Source organism: Rhincodon typus, chromosome 1 (assembly GCF_021869965.1).
Source record: "Rhincodon typus isolate 14 chromosome 1, sRhiTyp1.1, whole genome shotgun sequence".
Classification (NCBI taxonomy): domain Eukaryota; kingdom Metazoa; phylum Chordata; class Chondrichthyes; order Orectolobiformes; family Rhincodontidae; genus Rhincodon; species Rhincodon typus.
The window spans coordinates 172,445,208-172,460,976 of NC_063332.1; the positions used below are offsets into that span (position 1 = coordinate 172,445,208).

At 44.1% G+C, this 15,769-nt stretch overlaps 1 protein-coding gene across 1 annotated transcript in view; it reads right to left on the reverse strand.

The window, feature by feature from the left end:
* LOC109918535 (netrin receptor UNC5C-like) overlaps positions 1-15,769 on the reverse strand; it is a gene marked incomplete at its 5' end in the record, with an annotated part of 87,772 nt that overhangs the window by 49,894 nt on the left and 22,109 nt on the right. Inside the window, 2 exons of the mRNA XM_048611946.1 lie at positions 5,330-5,497; positions 11,958-12,138. Coding sequence (XP_048467903.1) covers positions 5,330-5,497; positions 11,958-12,138 — 349 coding nt within the window. The remainder of the gene's footprint in view (positions 1-5,329; positions 5,498-11,957; positions 12,139-15,769) is intronic.

The following is a 15,769-nucleotide window of genomic DNA, read 5'->3' on the forward strand; positions in this document are numbered from 1 at the left end:
CTTCATTTTCTGAAGAAGGGTCTAGGCCCGAAACATCAGCCTTCCTGCTCCTCTGATGCTGCTTGGCCTGCTGTATTCATCCAGCTGTACACCTTGTTATCGCAGATTCTCCAGCATCTGCAGTTCCTACTATCTCTAAATGGCTGTACTCCTATTTTGTCATTGGGAAATTGTAACAGTGGTTTTGCCTGGCAAGCAACACATCAGTTGTACCCGCATCATACTTGCGTGGCTTACCGCTAATGTTGCTAATGTTTCCTGTAGCAGCCTAGCAAGATCAAAGGCATGAAGGGTTATACTGCTGTAAGCTGTGCTCTGGCAGGTGGTGTATAGCATTTAAACACTAAACATCACTGGGGTCTGTAGACATTCAGTGACATCATCATGGTGAACAAGTTTCTTCCGCAATGATCTTAAGTTTATGGTATTAGACAGTATCATTTTTCCTTGACTCTAACATTATGATGTTCTTGCCCATTTAGTTACAGGAGTAAGTGATTGCTACCTCCTCAAATGTGCACTGAAATCATCTGTGATTGTTTATCTACAGGGTCCAATCGATGATCTAATGTTTACAATGCATCCCAGGGGAACGCAGTGGGATTTTAACTCCACTAACTGGTAGATCAGATCGCAGAGTCATTACAGTGCAGGAGGAGGCCATTCAGCCCATTGTGCCACTTTTTTGATTCATTCATGGGATGAGGGTTTCACTGGCAAGGCCAGCACTTTTTGTCCATTTCTTTTCCTCCCCAGAGGGCAGTTAAGAGTCAACTACGTTGCTGTGGGTCTGGAGTCACATGTAGGCCAGACCAGGTAAGGGTGGCAGTTTCCTTCCCTAAAGGACATTAGTGAACCAGGTGGGTTCTCCCAACAATTAGCAATAGATTCGTAGTCATCTATAGACTCTTAATTCTAGATTTTTATTGAATTCAAATTTCACCATCTGCCATGGCAGGATTCCCCAGAACATTATTCGGGTGTCTAGATTAACACTCTAGTGATAGGACTACTAGGTCATCACCTCCCCTGCACCAGCTCTATTACTTAGTGCCAGTCTTCAGCCTTTACCCTATTTCCCTACATATCATTACTATCCAAACAATCATCCAATACCCTCCTGAATGTTTCAATTGATCCTGCCTCCAGCACATTTCCAGGCAGTGCATTTTATTCCCTAACCATGCACTGATGTTTCTCACATCACCCTTGCTTTATTTACACATTATTTTAAATCTCTACCCTCTTGTTTTTGTTCCTTTTACAAGTGGGAGCAGCTTCTCCTTATCTCTTCTATCCAGCTCACTCATCGCTCTGAAAATTCGATCAAATCTCCCCTCTGCTACCTCATGCTCCCACGAGGAGCTTGAACAGTTCATCAACTTTACCAACACCTTTCACCCCAACCTCAAGTTCACCTGGACCATCTCCGATACCTCCCTCCCCTTCCTGGACCTCTCCGTCTCCATCTCCAGTAACCGTCTCAGCACCGACATCTATTTCAAGCCCACCGACTCCCAGAGCTACCTGGACTATACCTCCTCTCACCAACCCTCCTGCAAGAATGCAATCCATTAGTCCCAATTCCTCTGCCTCCACTGCATCTTTTCTCAAGATGGAGTGTTCCACTCTCGCACATCCCCGATGTCCTCCTACTTCAATGACTGCAACATCCCCCCTGCATTGATCGAAAATGCCCTCAACCACATCTCTTGCATTTCCCGCGCTTATGCCTTCACACCCCCTCCCTCCAACAAAAATAAAGACATAATCACCCTTGTTGTCACATACCACCCCACCAACATCCGCATCCAACGTACCTTTCTCCGCCCTTTCCGCCACCTACAATCCGACCCCACAACTAAACAGATATTTCCCTCCCCACCCTTATCTGCCTTCCGTAGGGACCATTCACTCCACAACTCCCTCGTCCGCTCCACACTCCCCACTAACCCCACCACCTCCGGCACTTTTCCCTGCAACCGCAGGAGGTGCTACACCTGCCCCTACACCTCCCCTCTCCAAGGCCCAACGCAAACTTTCCATATCCGACAGGGGTTCACCTGTACATCCTCCAACCTGGTATACTGTATCCATCGCTCCCAATGTGGTCTCCTCTACATCGGTGAGACCCAGCATAGACTTGGTGACCAATTTGCGGAGCATCTGCGCTCTGTATGCTATAATCAACAACACCTTCTGGTTACTAACCATTTTAACACCCCCCTCTCACTCCCTGGGTGACATGTCCATCCCGGGCCTCCTCCAGTGTCACAATGACGCCACCTGCAAACTGGAGGAGCAGCACCTCATATTCCGCCTCAGGAGCCTACAGACCAATGGCATAAACCTGGGTTTCACCAGTTTTAAAATCTCCCCACCCCCGGCCTCATCCCATGTCCAACCTCCCTCTCAACCCCACCTCCTTGACCTGACACTGCCTGTCCATCTTCTCTCCCCACCTATTCACCCCACCCTTCCCACTGACCAATTCCCACTACCCTTACCTGCACTCATCTATCACCATCACACCTCCCTTTCCCCAGCCCCACCCCTCCTCCCTCTATTTATTTCCCAGCTCCCTTCTCCCTCCCCAGTCCTGATGAAGGGTCCCGACCCAAAACATTGAATTTCCTGCTCCTCTGATGCTGCCTGGCCTGCTGTGTTCCTCCAGCTCCACACTGTGTTGACTCTGACTCCAGCATCAGCAGTTCTTGCTATCTCCCCTCTGCCTTTGTCACTCCAAGGAGAACATTCCCAATTCTTCAACCTATCTTCGTAACTGTTAGTCCAAATATGGTGATTGAGTCGGGGGAGGGCTGCAATTAGTCACCCTGATGAGGGTCTCACCAACTGGTGGGAGTATTGATGGGGAACCCACGTTATTTCTATAGAGGCGTCACCCTCCTGCTCTTAATACTGCGCACGTGCCACCACCACCCCCTATCACTTTGATGGCCCCCATCTTGGTCCATAATCCTGTGCCTCTGGTGGGCTTGCTTCCTTTTCTTCTGAAACTGAGGGTGACGTCCTTCCACTGTGGAGTTGTGGGTCTTGAGGAGATGAAAAAGTCCAACATTGGATAACATATCACAGGTGGGACAGATGGTATTTGAAGAAGTGAGAAGGATGGTGCATTGCCTACTGTAAGTGCCCAACTAGCCACTATCGGGCCCTCCTCAGCTTTCAGGTCTGGAGTGGCAGAAGTCCCACCCCATCAAGAGCTGGCGACCTATCAGAATCAGCCATTCTCAACTGCTCATTACTGCCATTGAGAATGATGGCCACTGTTGGTAATGCACCCACTTGAGTCCCAGGCTCACTGAGGGATTTAGGTCAAAGGTGAGTAAGGAGTGGATGGGGATCAGAGGGTGGGGAGGGAAACCCTGATAGGTGGTGGCAGGTGGGTTGGAGATAGGGGCAATTGGATGCTTTCCTCTGCCACTCCTTCCCCCTACCAGCCCACCAATGCTCAGTGACAGCGGTGTGTACCATTTACAAGTTGCACTGTAACAACTCACCAAGGCTCCTTCCGCAGCACATTTCAAACTTGTAACATCTATCCTATAGAAGTTCAAGGCCAGTGGATACATAGGAACACCACCCCCTGTAAATTCCCACCCACCCTGACTTGGAAATGTATCACCGTTCCTTCAATATTGCCGGGTTGAAGTTCTGGATCTGCCTGCCTATCGTTACTGTGGGTGTCCCTACATCCCCAGGGACTGCAGATATCCAAGAGACACCTCAACACCATTTTCTCTAAGGCAATTATCACCGCAGCAAATGCTAGCCCAGTCAGCAAGGCCCACATACAATGGAAGAGTAAATTTAAAACAAACGAGAACTCTTAGCTCATATTAAATGGAGATCCTCAAACGTGTTATCCATGCAGGAAGTTTGGAGCCTATTTCCTACCAGAAGGATTAATGTTAACAGTTATGGTGGCAACTCAACAACATTAAACAAAAACAGAAATTGCTGGCAAAACTCAGCAGGTCTGGTAGCATCTGTGGGAAGAAAGCAGAGTTAACATTTCGAGTCCAATGACTCTTCATCAGAACTGTTCCTAGAGCCTGAAAGGAAGAGAAAAAGTTTCTTGTTAGAACGTTGAATGAGCCAAAGAATGAAGTTGAACTGGGTGTGTGGGGTGAGGTGGGGGCGGCTCTGAGCCAGGGTGAGGAGGTAGTGGTGGAGAGACCGTGGTCGAGAACGTGCGTTTGGCAATGGGTGACACTGACTGTGGATCTCAGCGAGAACAGCTGTCTGAGGGACATTGTAAATCACGGAGATACCTGCGATCCTGGGTGAATGTGAAACATCAAGAAGGAAAATCAACAAATTCTAGGAGATAAAACAAAAGTAATGTTGGAGAAATCCTATTGGATGGAGGAGCAGAACTTCTTCAAGGTACCTGGAAGAAGTGTAGCAGTGAGTTAGACATGAAAACAAGACAAAAAATTGCTGATGCTGGAGTTCTGGTGTGGAGTAACCTGACTCCAAATGTTAACTCTTCCCTCAGATGCTGCCAGACCCGCTGACTTTTGGCAGCAGGTTCTGTTTTATTTCAACAACACTAAAGACCAGCTTTTATTTAAACAATGGGCTCATCCACTGTTCCAAAGTATGGAAAAACACGGACACCTATTCAACTTGGCATAGCACTGAAACAGTGACAGTAAGCTGACAAACACCTACACAGCTCCTCCTTTTCAGATCCTAGAACACCAGCCCTTTATACAAGTTCCCAATCTTCATTTCTCAGTTCAATGAAGAGTAGGCAGGGACTGCAAAGAACAGGCAATTCATCTGATTACTGCCCAGACGTGATAACAGAAATCTCCTCCGAAGCCTTCTATGGGCACAGCAATTCAAGGGTTTTGCATTAAGTGATATAGACAATAAGTGGTATAAATCAATAATCTGGTCCTGAATCACAAGTCAATATCTCATATCAGTGCAGCAAGTCAATTGCCTAGCGTAGTTTTATATGACAACAATCTAGACTGAGCACTAATCAATAGTCTAGTGTAGTCAATGATGGAAAAACCTTAAGTTACTGTGAGACAAATAGAATACTTTTTCATCTGGATGATAATTGATATGAAATTTGTTTGCTATTTTGATGGAGAAGCTGCCAATTGAATTTAGATGAGACAATGTCTGTGTTGAAATGGAAGGCAGAAGTAATTCTGTATGAATGCATCTCTCTGTTCTGCAAATGAATATTGAAAAGGGTCAAATTTAGGGTCATGGGCATGAGAAAATAATATTTCAGGGAGTGAAGAGCCGTTTTGAGTGCTGTGAGATTAGAGAGGTTCACGTTTACCTGGGCACAGTGTGGTGCAGGCGATTTTCTGAACGCTCTGTCCCTCGCAGAAGGCTCCTCCATTGAGGGGCGCGGGATTGGTGCAGGTCCTTGTGCGTTTCTGGTAACCCCTTCCACAGCGACTGTTACAGAGAGACCACTCTGTCCACACTGACCAACCACCGTTAACTAGGGGTAGAAGAGAAGGTGATAGGGTGAGATGTCACTGAGGCAGTGTCCTGCACAGATCGGGAAACCAGGTCACAGAACATCAAATCAGTACACACTGACCCAACTGGATCCCACACCACACCATCCAAACTCAATAACGCTTGACATGATGGATAATAAAACATTGTTAACAAATCACATTTTTCAAGCAGAACTGACTGTGAGACTCTAATGGTTTGAGTGAATTAATTTTGTGGGGGACATATTCTAAAATATGTTGGAGGAAAAGACTAACACCTTTATGACCTCTGGGCATCCTACGACACTACTCAGAATTTATTTTGCTTTAAGAGGAGGTGCTGTTACACTACATTCAACGTGGCAACTATTTTGCACACAGTTCTTTCCCACAAATAATGAGGGTAACTGACCAGATAACCTCTTTTTTATTGAGGTTGGTTGAGAGATATATGTTAGACCAATATAACAGAGAGAGCTGCCCTGGTCTACTTTAAACTGATGCCATACCATCTTTGGAAGCCACTTGGGAACAGTAACATCCTTTACCTAAAACAAAGATGCTGGAAATTTGAAATGTAAATGGAGGTAGCTGGAGTTACTCAGCAAGTCTGGCAGCATTTATGGAGACAGAAACAGAGTTAATGTTTCAGGTTCAGTGATAATTCTTCAGAGAAGGGTCACCGGACTTGAAATGTTGACTCTGAATATGAACCTGATCAAGCACATCAGAGTTAGGACAAGGAGAAAGCCATTAATCCCTCTTGAGACCTCCTTTATCCTTCAAATAAATTATTTTTGATGTGGACACCAGTCCTCCACCTTTGCAATGTACACCTTCATGCTGTCTCAGAATAAAGACACACCAATTTATTTACTTATATTTTCTTTAATTCATTCACGGGATGAGGGCGTCACTGGCCAGGCAGCATTTATTGCCCATCCCTAATTGCCCAGAGGGCAGCTAAGAGTCAACCACATTGCTGTGGGTCTGGAGTCACATGTAGGCCAGACCAGGTAAGGACGGCAGTTTCCTTCCCTAAAAAACATTTCGTGAACCAAATGGGTTTTTCCTGACAATTGGCAATGGATTCACGATCATCATTAGATTCTTAATTCCAGATATTTATTGAATTCAAATTCCACCATCTGCCGTGGTGGGATTCAAACCCAGGTCACCCCAGAATACAATCTGGATGTTTGGATTAACAGTCCAGCAATAATACCACGAGGCCATCGCCTCACTGAGCTGAGGAGAAATTTCTTCTCTCAGAGGGATGAGTCTTTGGAATTCCTTGCCACAGAGAGCTGTGGGGGCAGAGTCCCTTTGTATATTTAAGGCTGAGGTAGATAGATTCTTAATGAGTCAGGGAATCAAGGGTTACAGGAAAGAGCAAGAAAATGGACATGAGGAATGTCAGATCAGCCATGATCATATTAAATGGTGGAGCAGGCTCAAGGGGCCAAATGGCCAACTTCTGTCCCTATATTTTATGGTCTCTAGTTACTGGATAAACATGTATCCATTTTAATTCTAAATGTCTAATTAACCCCAGATTCAATGACCTTTTAGAGATGAGAATTCCAGATTCCTTTTCCTATTTGTCTGCAAGTACTTCCTGATTTACCTCCTGAACATCCTGATTCTAATCTACATGTTCTAGCCCCTCATTCTTTACTATTTGAAATACGTTTCTCTGTGGTTGCCTTTTTAAAACCTTTTAATGTAGTATTTTAAAGACCTCAATCAGATCACAGCTTAATCTTGTGTAGTCCTATCATTAGAAACCAGGTTTATGTAAACTGTCTGTGTAATTTGACACTTTAAACCCGTGGCATTCTAGTGGATCCGAGACAACAAGGTGCAGAGCTGGATGAACACAGCAGGCTAAGCAGCATCATAGGAGCAGAAAGGCTGACGTTTCAGGAAGGGTCTAGGCCCGAAACGTCAGCCTTCCTGCTCCTCTGATGCTGCTTGGCCTGCTGTGTTCATCCAGCTCTACACCTTGTTATCTCAGATTCTCCAGCATCTGCAGTTCCTGCTATCTCTCATTCTAGTGGATGTTCACTGCACTCTTTCTTTCAGTATCTTTTCCGAGTTGAGAACTGAACTCGGTGGGTCCTGACCATGGCTCCATTCTATTTTAAATTCCGGTTCTCTTGAGACAAAGACCAATGTTCTATTAGCCTTCTTAATTGCTTTTTTTGTACCTGTCTGCTTGGTTTAATGATTCATGTATTCAGACTCCCAAAGCTCCACAATCCTAATTTCACAACATTTGGAAATTTGACGTAATGCCACAGATGTTGATTGCATTCAAGGTGTTTTGTCCCTTGCCTTTAAGCATGCTTTCACAGTGTCAATACGCCAGGCACAAAATACTTGGCAATGGATAATTATAGAATCTTGGAGTCAAAGAAATCTACAACACAGAAAAAGGACTTACGTTCCAGTGTGTCTGCACCAATTAAAAACAATCACCTAACTATCCTAATCCTTTTTTCCAACACTTGGCCCATAGCCTTGTATGCCTTGACATTGCAAGTGCACATCTTAAACATAATGAGGGTTTCTGCCTCTATCACCCATACAGGCAGTGAGTTCCACTACCCTCTGGGTAAGAAAGTGTTTCCTTACACTTTCTTTACATCTTCTGCCCTTTACCCTAAATCTATGCCACCCTGCACCCATCCCCGCCCTCCCCACCCCTCTCACTGGTCATTGTTGCCCGTAACGAGGGGAAATATTTCTTCCTGTCTACCTTGTCTATGCCCCTCATAATTTTCAGTTGTCACTGCGCTAAAGTAAACAAACCCAGTCTGTCCAATCTCTCTTCCCGTCTAATCTTACAACATTAGAAGACCATTCAAGCTATCATGTCCCTGCTGGTTCTTCAGAACATGTCAATCAATCAATCAATTTCACATGATCTTTCCCCATTGGCCTATCCATGGCACCTCCTTAAACACAGATTCAACCTCCTTTTGAAAATTACAATTGAATCTACTTCAACCATCCTTATAGGGAGTGCATCCCAGATCTCTCCTCCAAAACACCCCTGATTCTTTTGGCCATAAATCTTAAATCCGCCTCTTTTATTTTAACCAAGTCCCCCTGCCATGGGGAACAGTTCCTCCTCATCAAACCTGTCAGAACTTCCCATAATTTCTGACGTTTTGGTCAAATCTCCTTGAATCTTTGTTGTAAAGAAAGCATGGGGCAGTGATGGTGATATCAAGTGTTGCCCTTCATAACCTTCTCCAGGACAATCAGGAACTGGCAATACATGCTGGCTTAGCCAGTGATTCCCATACCCCATAAATGAATGAAAATAGTGAACGATCCCAGCTTCCCAGGTCTTGTCTCCAGAGCAGGAGGTGAAAGACTGTGTCATCTGCTTCAGTAAGTCTTGAACCATCCTTGTATACAGGGGGGTCATAATGATAATGTAAAACAAATTACAAATCAGTGTTTCAATCTCAACCAGGGAGGATTGCGGACCTAGACTGAGAAAGATGCAGTAGGCAACCCAGAGGACTTTACCATGATGTAACTGAGAGAATTAACTTATAAGGAGACCCTATAAAAGTGAAAACTGCTCACCTTGGCACAGGGAAGGTTAAGGGATGACATTATCAATAATGTTTTGAAGGAGATCAAAGGGGAAATGTTGGGAAGGTGATTGCCTAGTGGTATTCTCACTGGACTGTTAATCCAGAGGCCCAGACAATGTTCTGGGGACCCAGGTTCGAATTCTGCCACAGCAGATGGTGGAATTGGAATTCAATAAATATCTGGAATTAAAAATCTAATGATGAACTGAATCCATTGTTGATTGTTGGAAAAACCCATCTGGTTCACTAATGTCCTTAAGGGAAGGAGACTGCCATCCTTACCTGGTCTGGCCTACAAGTGACTCCAGACCCACAGCAATGTGGTTGATGCTTAATTGCCCTCTGGGCCATTAGGAAAGGGCAATAAATGCTACCTAGTCAGCGATGCCCTCAACCCGTGAATGGATAAAGGAAGAAGTTCTGTTGGACATGTTAGTCAAAAATATGGAGGTCATAAATTCAAAATTGAGAAAGGAAATGAGGAGATTTTTGTTTTCAATCACAGTTGCTGGGATCTGGAATACTGTACTTGAAAAGATGGTTTAAAGTTGATTTTTTAAACAGTTCTAAAAAGGAATTAAACAACGTGAGCAAAAGAAATATGAATTTGAAGCTCTTCACCTTGCTCTCATCAGGGCAGAAATGTAAGAAAACCAACTTCAGGAAGGGAGCAACAACTTATCCGAGCATTTCAAACCTACAAGATTCTTAAGTGACTTAACAGCATAGATGCTGGGAGGTTGTTTCCGCCTGTGGGACAGTCTAGGGCCAAAGTGCATCATCTCAGAATTAAGAGTCACAATTTTATGATCAAGATGAGGAGGAGTTTCTTCTGTCAGAGGATAGTGAATCTGGGGAATTCTTTACTGCAAATGGTGGTTGAGGTTGAGTTATTAAGCATATTCAAGGCTGAGATAGACAGATTTTTAATCAGTATGGGAATCAAGGACTATGGGGAAAGGGCAAGAAAGTGGAGTTGAGGATTATCAGATCAGCCATGATCTCATTGAATGGTGGAGCAGAATCGAAGGGCTGAATGGTCTACTTTTGCTTCTACATCTTATGATCTTATGGAGAAGAGGGTGTTGATTGGTTGCAATAACAGTACTGTTTAGCCCTCCTCAGTGACGAAGGCTCACTGTGTGGATGCACTCTTGCTTTCTACAAAGAATAGAGCTCAGTGCCAATAAATGCAGATTCTAACAAATTAATGATCATGAATTGTTTTCCAGCTTAATTATTTTCATAATCAGGATTATTTGATGTTAACTTTTCGCGTCCAGTGACCCTTCCTCAGAACTGGCTCTGCGGTAGGTTCACTGGATCTGAAACGTTAACTCTGATTTCTCCTCACAGATTCTGACAGATCTGCTGAGCTTTTCCAGCAACTTTTGTTTTTGTTCCTGATTTACAGCATCCGCAGTGCTTGCAGTTTTTATTTCGGATTATTTAGTATTTGTTTTCCAATGGCAGGAGTCGAAGAGGTTTCCGAGATGGGGATCATATATGGTTGTGGCCAGTCAACAAAGATGTGGGACTAATCATGGCCATTCCATCAAAGAGATAGTACAGACGTGAGTGGCTGAATGACTGCTGTGCTGGTGATTTCTATGATTCTCAAACACTGCCGGTGTCCAAAGAAGTAGCCGACATCTTCAATTTTCCACATCTTCCTTTTTCCAGATGACTGGAGGGGATATTTGTGGTGACTCCCAGTTTGCCTGTTGCTGTGGCAGGGTGGCCGTAAATTAAATATGATAGCGGGGTTAAGAGGGTCGCTTCCCCATCGAAGGGACATTCACAGAGGTATTCACACACTGAGTAATGCATATATTGGAGTGATCACCCTCAATAAATAAGGCAGAGAAATGATGATGTGCAGAATAATGAAGGCATGGGAAATTATCTGTTGAACCAGTAGAGTGAATTGAAAACTGGAATCCATGTGTCACTGTTATTTATAGTCTGTTTTTCAGTTCTGAGCTCATGAAGTCATTACACATAAAGTGTTCTTGGAGTAGTTATTGCTCCTAAGAGATTAAACTCGGATCATACACTCCCAGTAACTAGATTATTTTAACAAGACAACATGTAGCATTTTACTACTTTCGCAAGCTGTCTCTTCAAAAGTGAGGAAACTATGGAAGTCAGCAAACACAGCTCTGTAAAACAGGAGCAAGTGTCATAAATTACAAGTTTAGCAGACCTTTTAATCCATTTTCTAAATAATTCCAATTTGACACAGTAAAATGTCTCCAACCATCAGCTGCTTTTGGTCTATGACATTAAATTATCTCCAGACCAAACTGTCAACTGGTGAAATTTTGTATGTGAAAATGCACCGAACTCTGATGAATATATCGCCAGTGAAGAATTAGATTTGTGACGAGACATGGCAGGGCTGAGACAATTTAATTTGCAACTGATTAGCTCAATGGAATTGAGACGATCATTTAATTGAAGGATTGAAGACAGTATAATTAAGTGAAATTTAATCACACAGATTCCAAAGTAAAAATATCTTCCTTCATAACGCACTTAAGATGCTTTGAACAGGGCATACACTTTCAGTAACATCCCCCAAAATCTATTTTCTTATTAAAGATTTCTGACATAATGGCTAATTCTTCATCACCTCATTACTTTCTGCCTCACTGTCTTGCTTTTCATTAGCCGGAGTGTTGTCACTGCCACGGTTTCAGAGGATCGCAGTGGAAGTTTGGCCATTTGACATGCAGCATTTAGGCCCACCCACAAATCGACCTACCCCTGCTCCTTATGAACCGAGCTCCCAGTGATGGGCTGGTCATAAAGCTCTGGGTCAGTGTAAAGTGCGTTAACTTACCATAGACAATCACGGTCGCTGTGGTGCTTCTCCGCCTGGCCACGATATTTTTGGCGACACACGTGTAGTTTGCGGTATCAGAGAGCCGAGCCTGTTTGATGATGAGGTTATGGTCGATGGTCAGGTAAAAGTTTCGGTCCTGGATTGGGTCAATTACCTCATCGTTCTTCAGCCATTCCACCTTGAATTTAAGAGATGAGGCTGGCACTGTGACAATTTGTAAACTATGAATCACCCATATCTTCGAGAACCAATATCATCGGGCGCAACACGGCTGTATCAATCTAAACATACTCACAGTCTCATCAACAAATGCTGTCTCAATCAAAGTGTGGTATCAGTGATGAGATGCAGAACACAGCCATTCAATGGGGAAGATTTGCAAGGATGAATCCTAATAAGACCTGAGCTGGCTCATGTTGGTTTAATGAGGAGTAAGGGCAATATGATAAATCTCAGCATTTCCAGGTTAAGACGGTGGACAAGAGCAAATTTATTCAGAATTTATAAACCTGTTTATGACAGTAGAAAGTGCATGAACTCTTCATGACCATGGGTTTTGGGTCCCAAGATTGCTACAGTGAAAGTTTTTTGTTGGTCAAAAGATGAGAAACAGAAGGCAGGTATAGATGGGCATTTCTCAGATTGGAGACATGTTGAAAGTGGTGTTCCCCAGTGTTTGGTGTTAGAACCCATGCTTTTTATGATTTACATGAATGATTTGGAGGTGGGTGTTGAAGGCAAAATCCCTAAATTTGCAGATGATAATAATCTAGGGAGAATAGTGAATTGTGAGGATGATATAACAACCTCAGAGAGACATTGACAAGTTGGTCAAACAGGCAGATGCCTGGCAAGTGAATTTTCAATGCAGGGAAATGTGAGTAATGCATTTTGATCGAAGAAACAGACAATACAGGCTCAATGGTACAACTTTGAGGGGAGTACAGGAGCAGAGGGACCTCAGGGTTCATGTGCATGATTCTCTGAAGATGGTCAGGCAAGTTGAAACAGTTGTTGAAAAGGCTTATAGAATCCTTGGGTTTATTAATAGACGTGTGGAGTATAAAAGCAAGGAAGTGATGCTATTCCTCTACAAATCATTGGTCAGATCATATTTGGAGTACTGTGTCCTTTTCTGGGCACCTTATTTAAGGAAGGATGTTGAAGCCCTGGAGAAAGTGCAAAGTAGATTTACCAGAATGACACGAATAAATAAAGGATTTTAGATACAAGGAAAGATGAACGAACTTGTGCTTATTCTCCTTGGAGCAGAGATTAAGAGGTGACCATATTGAGGTATTCAAAATCATCAACAATTTTGACAGGGTAATGAAAGATATTCTGCTTCCACTAGTTGGTATGTCAATAACTGAGGGTCACAATTTCAACATTACCAGCAAAAAGTGCAGAGCGAGATCAGAAACTTTTTACTCAGAGAGTCACTAGGATTTGGAATGCGCTGCCTGGGAGATGGTGGAGGCGAATTCCATAGGAGGTTTCAAAGAGAGCTGGATATATATTTGATTAAGATAGAGGGCTACGGAGATAGGGCTGGAGAATGGGACTAGCTGGATAGCTCTTTTGGGAGCCAGTACAGAAACAATGGGGTGGCACGGTGGCTCAGTGGTTATCGCTGTGTAGATTAGGGGCATGGTTCTGGATGGGATGCTCTGAGGGTTGGTGTGGACTTGTTGGGTTGAAGGGCCTATTTCCACACTGTAGGGATTCTATGAATAGGCTGAATGGCCTCTTTCAATACTGTAATATTCTATTCTATGTTTACAGCAAGACCTGGCCACTTGCATTGGTGCACTGGAAAGCTGTTGGAAAACTTATCTTGAAACTCTGACGAAGAGTCATACATTGGAGATGTACAGAACTTTGGTCAGGCCTCAGCTGGTGTATTGTGTACAGTTCCACACTATAGGAAGGGTGTGATTACACTGGAGAGGAGATTCACCCAGGATATTGCCCGGAGCTTAGCGATGAAGAGAGACTGGATAAGCTCGGGTTGTTTTCCTTGGAGCAGACAATGCTGAGGGGGGATCTGAAACAGGTGTATAAGATGATGAGGGGCATAGACAGAGTCAGTAGAAAGCAGTTGTTTGCCTTGGTCAAAAGGTCAAGAACACGGGGGCAGAATTTTAAAGTGAAAGGCAGGAGGTTTAGAGGGAATTTGAGGAAAAACATTTTCACCCAGAGGGTAGTAGGAATCCGGACTGCATTGCTTGGGAGTGTAGTTGAGGCAGGAAACATCACAACCTTTACAAAGTACTTGGATGAGCATTCTAAATGTCATAACATTCAAGGCTATGGACCCAGCGCTAGAAAGTGGGATTAGTGGAGGTAGCAATATATTTTTGGTAGTACAGACTCGATGGGCTGAATGGTCTTTTCTGTCCTGTATGATTCTGTGACTCAAAACATTAACTCTGTTTCTCTCCACAGGTGCTGCAGGACCTGCTGAGTATCTCCAGCTTTCTCTGTGATTGCAGCTGTAACAGCAATATTGGCTGAAAGGCATCTCGGGGAAATCCTGAGGTGATAGAAAGAGCTACGTCAATGCAGACTACAGCGTTCTTATTTGCTGAATTCATGCCAACATGAATACAACACATTTGGTTCTTTCTCCCATCTTAACAACACTATAGGCATCCCTACACCATATGGACTGCAATTATTCAAAGTTTGGCTCATCACCAACTTCTCAAGGGCACTTGAGGAAGGGTAACAAATGTTGGCTCAATCAGCAATGCCCACATCTCCTGAAAGAATTTTTTTTTTAAGAAGTGATCCTAATTTAAATCATGCCCTTTTCCCAAAATATCTTGCTAAAGTCACAGTTTCAGAAGCGACACGACAACTTGTCCTGCCCTGTTTTTGTACACGCTGTGTCTTTAAGTCTGACCAGGTCTCTGTTCCCATCAGCAGCCAGGCTCTCTATGATGAAGCATTTACCATCACCTCTGTACGCAGCATTCTCACTGAAACACTTTCACAGGCTGCGGCTGGCCTCTGAGGCATTGGAGGAGGTCGAGGATGGAGGGGGTGGGGAGGAGGGTGTGTGGGGGTTAAGAAGCCCATTAGGGAGGCTTCAGATGGCCAGTGAGTGAATTAGTTCAGGCCCAAGGCTGTTGTCGGTGGACATTGATCGAATTATGGTGGCTGGGTTTATCACATTGGTCACCCAGGGAGCTGCAAACTGCCATTAGTCCCTTAACAAAGACAATGCACCTTATCCTCGCTGGGCTTTGAAACTATTAACTGCAAATCGCATGGCAACTGCGCATCTCTCTGCATTCTCACATCCCTCTCGCTCTCCCAAAAATCCCCAAAGTAATACCCTTTTATCCACCTAAGAAATCTGCTTTTGATGTTCCCTCCATTGAAAGGCTCTCAAATAATTAGTCTGTAATAAATTTCCCTATTTCGATAATTACTCGTTTAATCAAATCCTCCAAAACATGATGTATTTCCTCAGACAACAAGGTGCAGGGCTGGATGAACACAGCAGGCCAAGCAGCATCATAGGAGCAGAGAGGCTGACATTTCGGGCCTAGACCCTTCATCAGAAATGGGGGAGGGGAAGGGGGTTCCGAAATAAATAGGGAGAGAGTGGGAGGCGGATAGAAGAGGGATAGAGGAGAGGATAGGTGGAGAGGAAACAAACAGGTCGAAGAGGCGGGGATGGAGCCAGTAAAGGTGAGTGTAGGTAGGGAGTTAGGAAGGGGATAGGTCAGTCCAGGGAGGACGGACAGGTCAAGGGGGCGGAATGAGGTTGGTCGGTAGGAGATGGAGGTGCGGCTTGA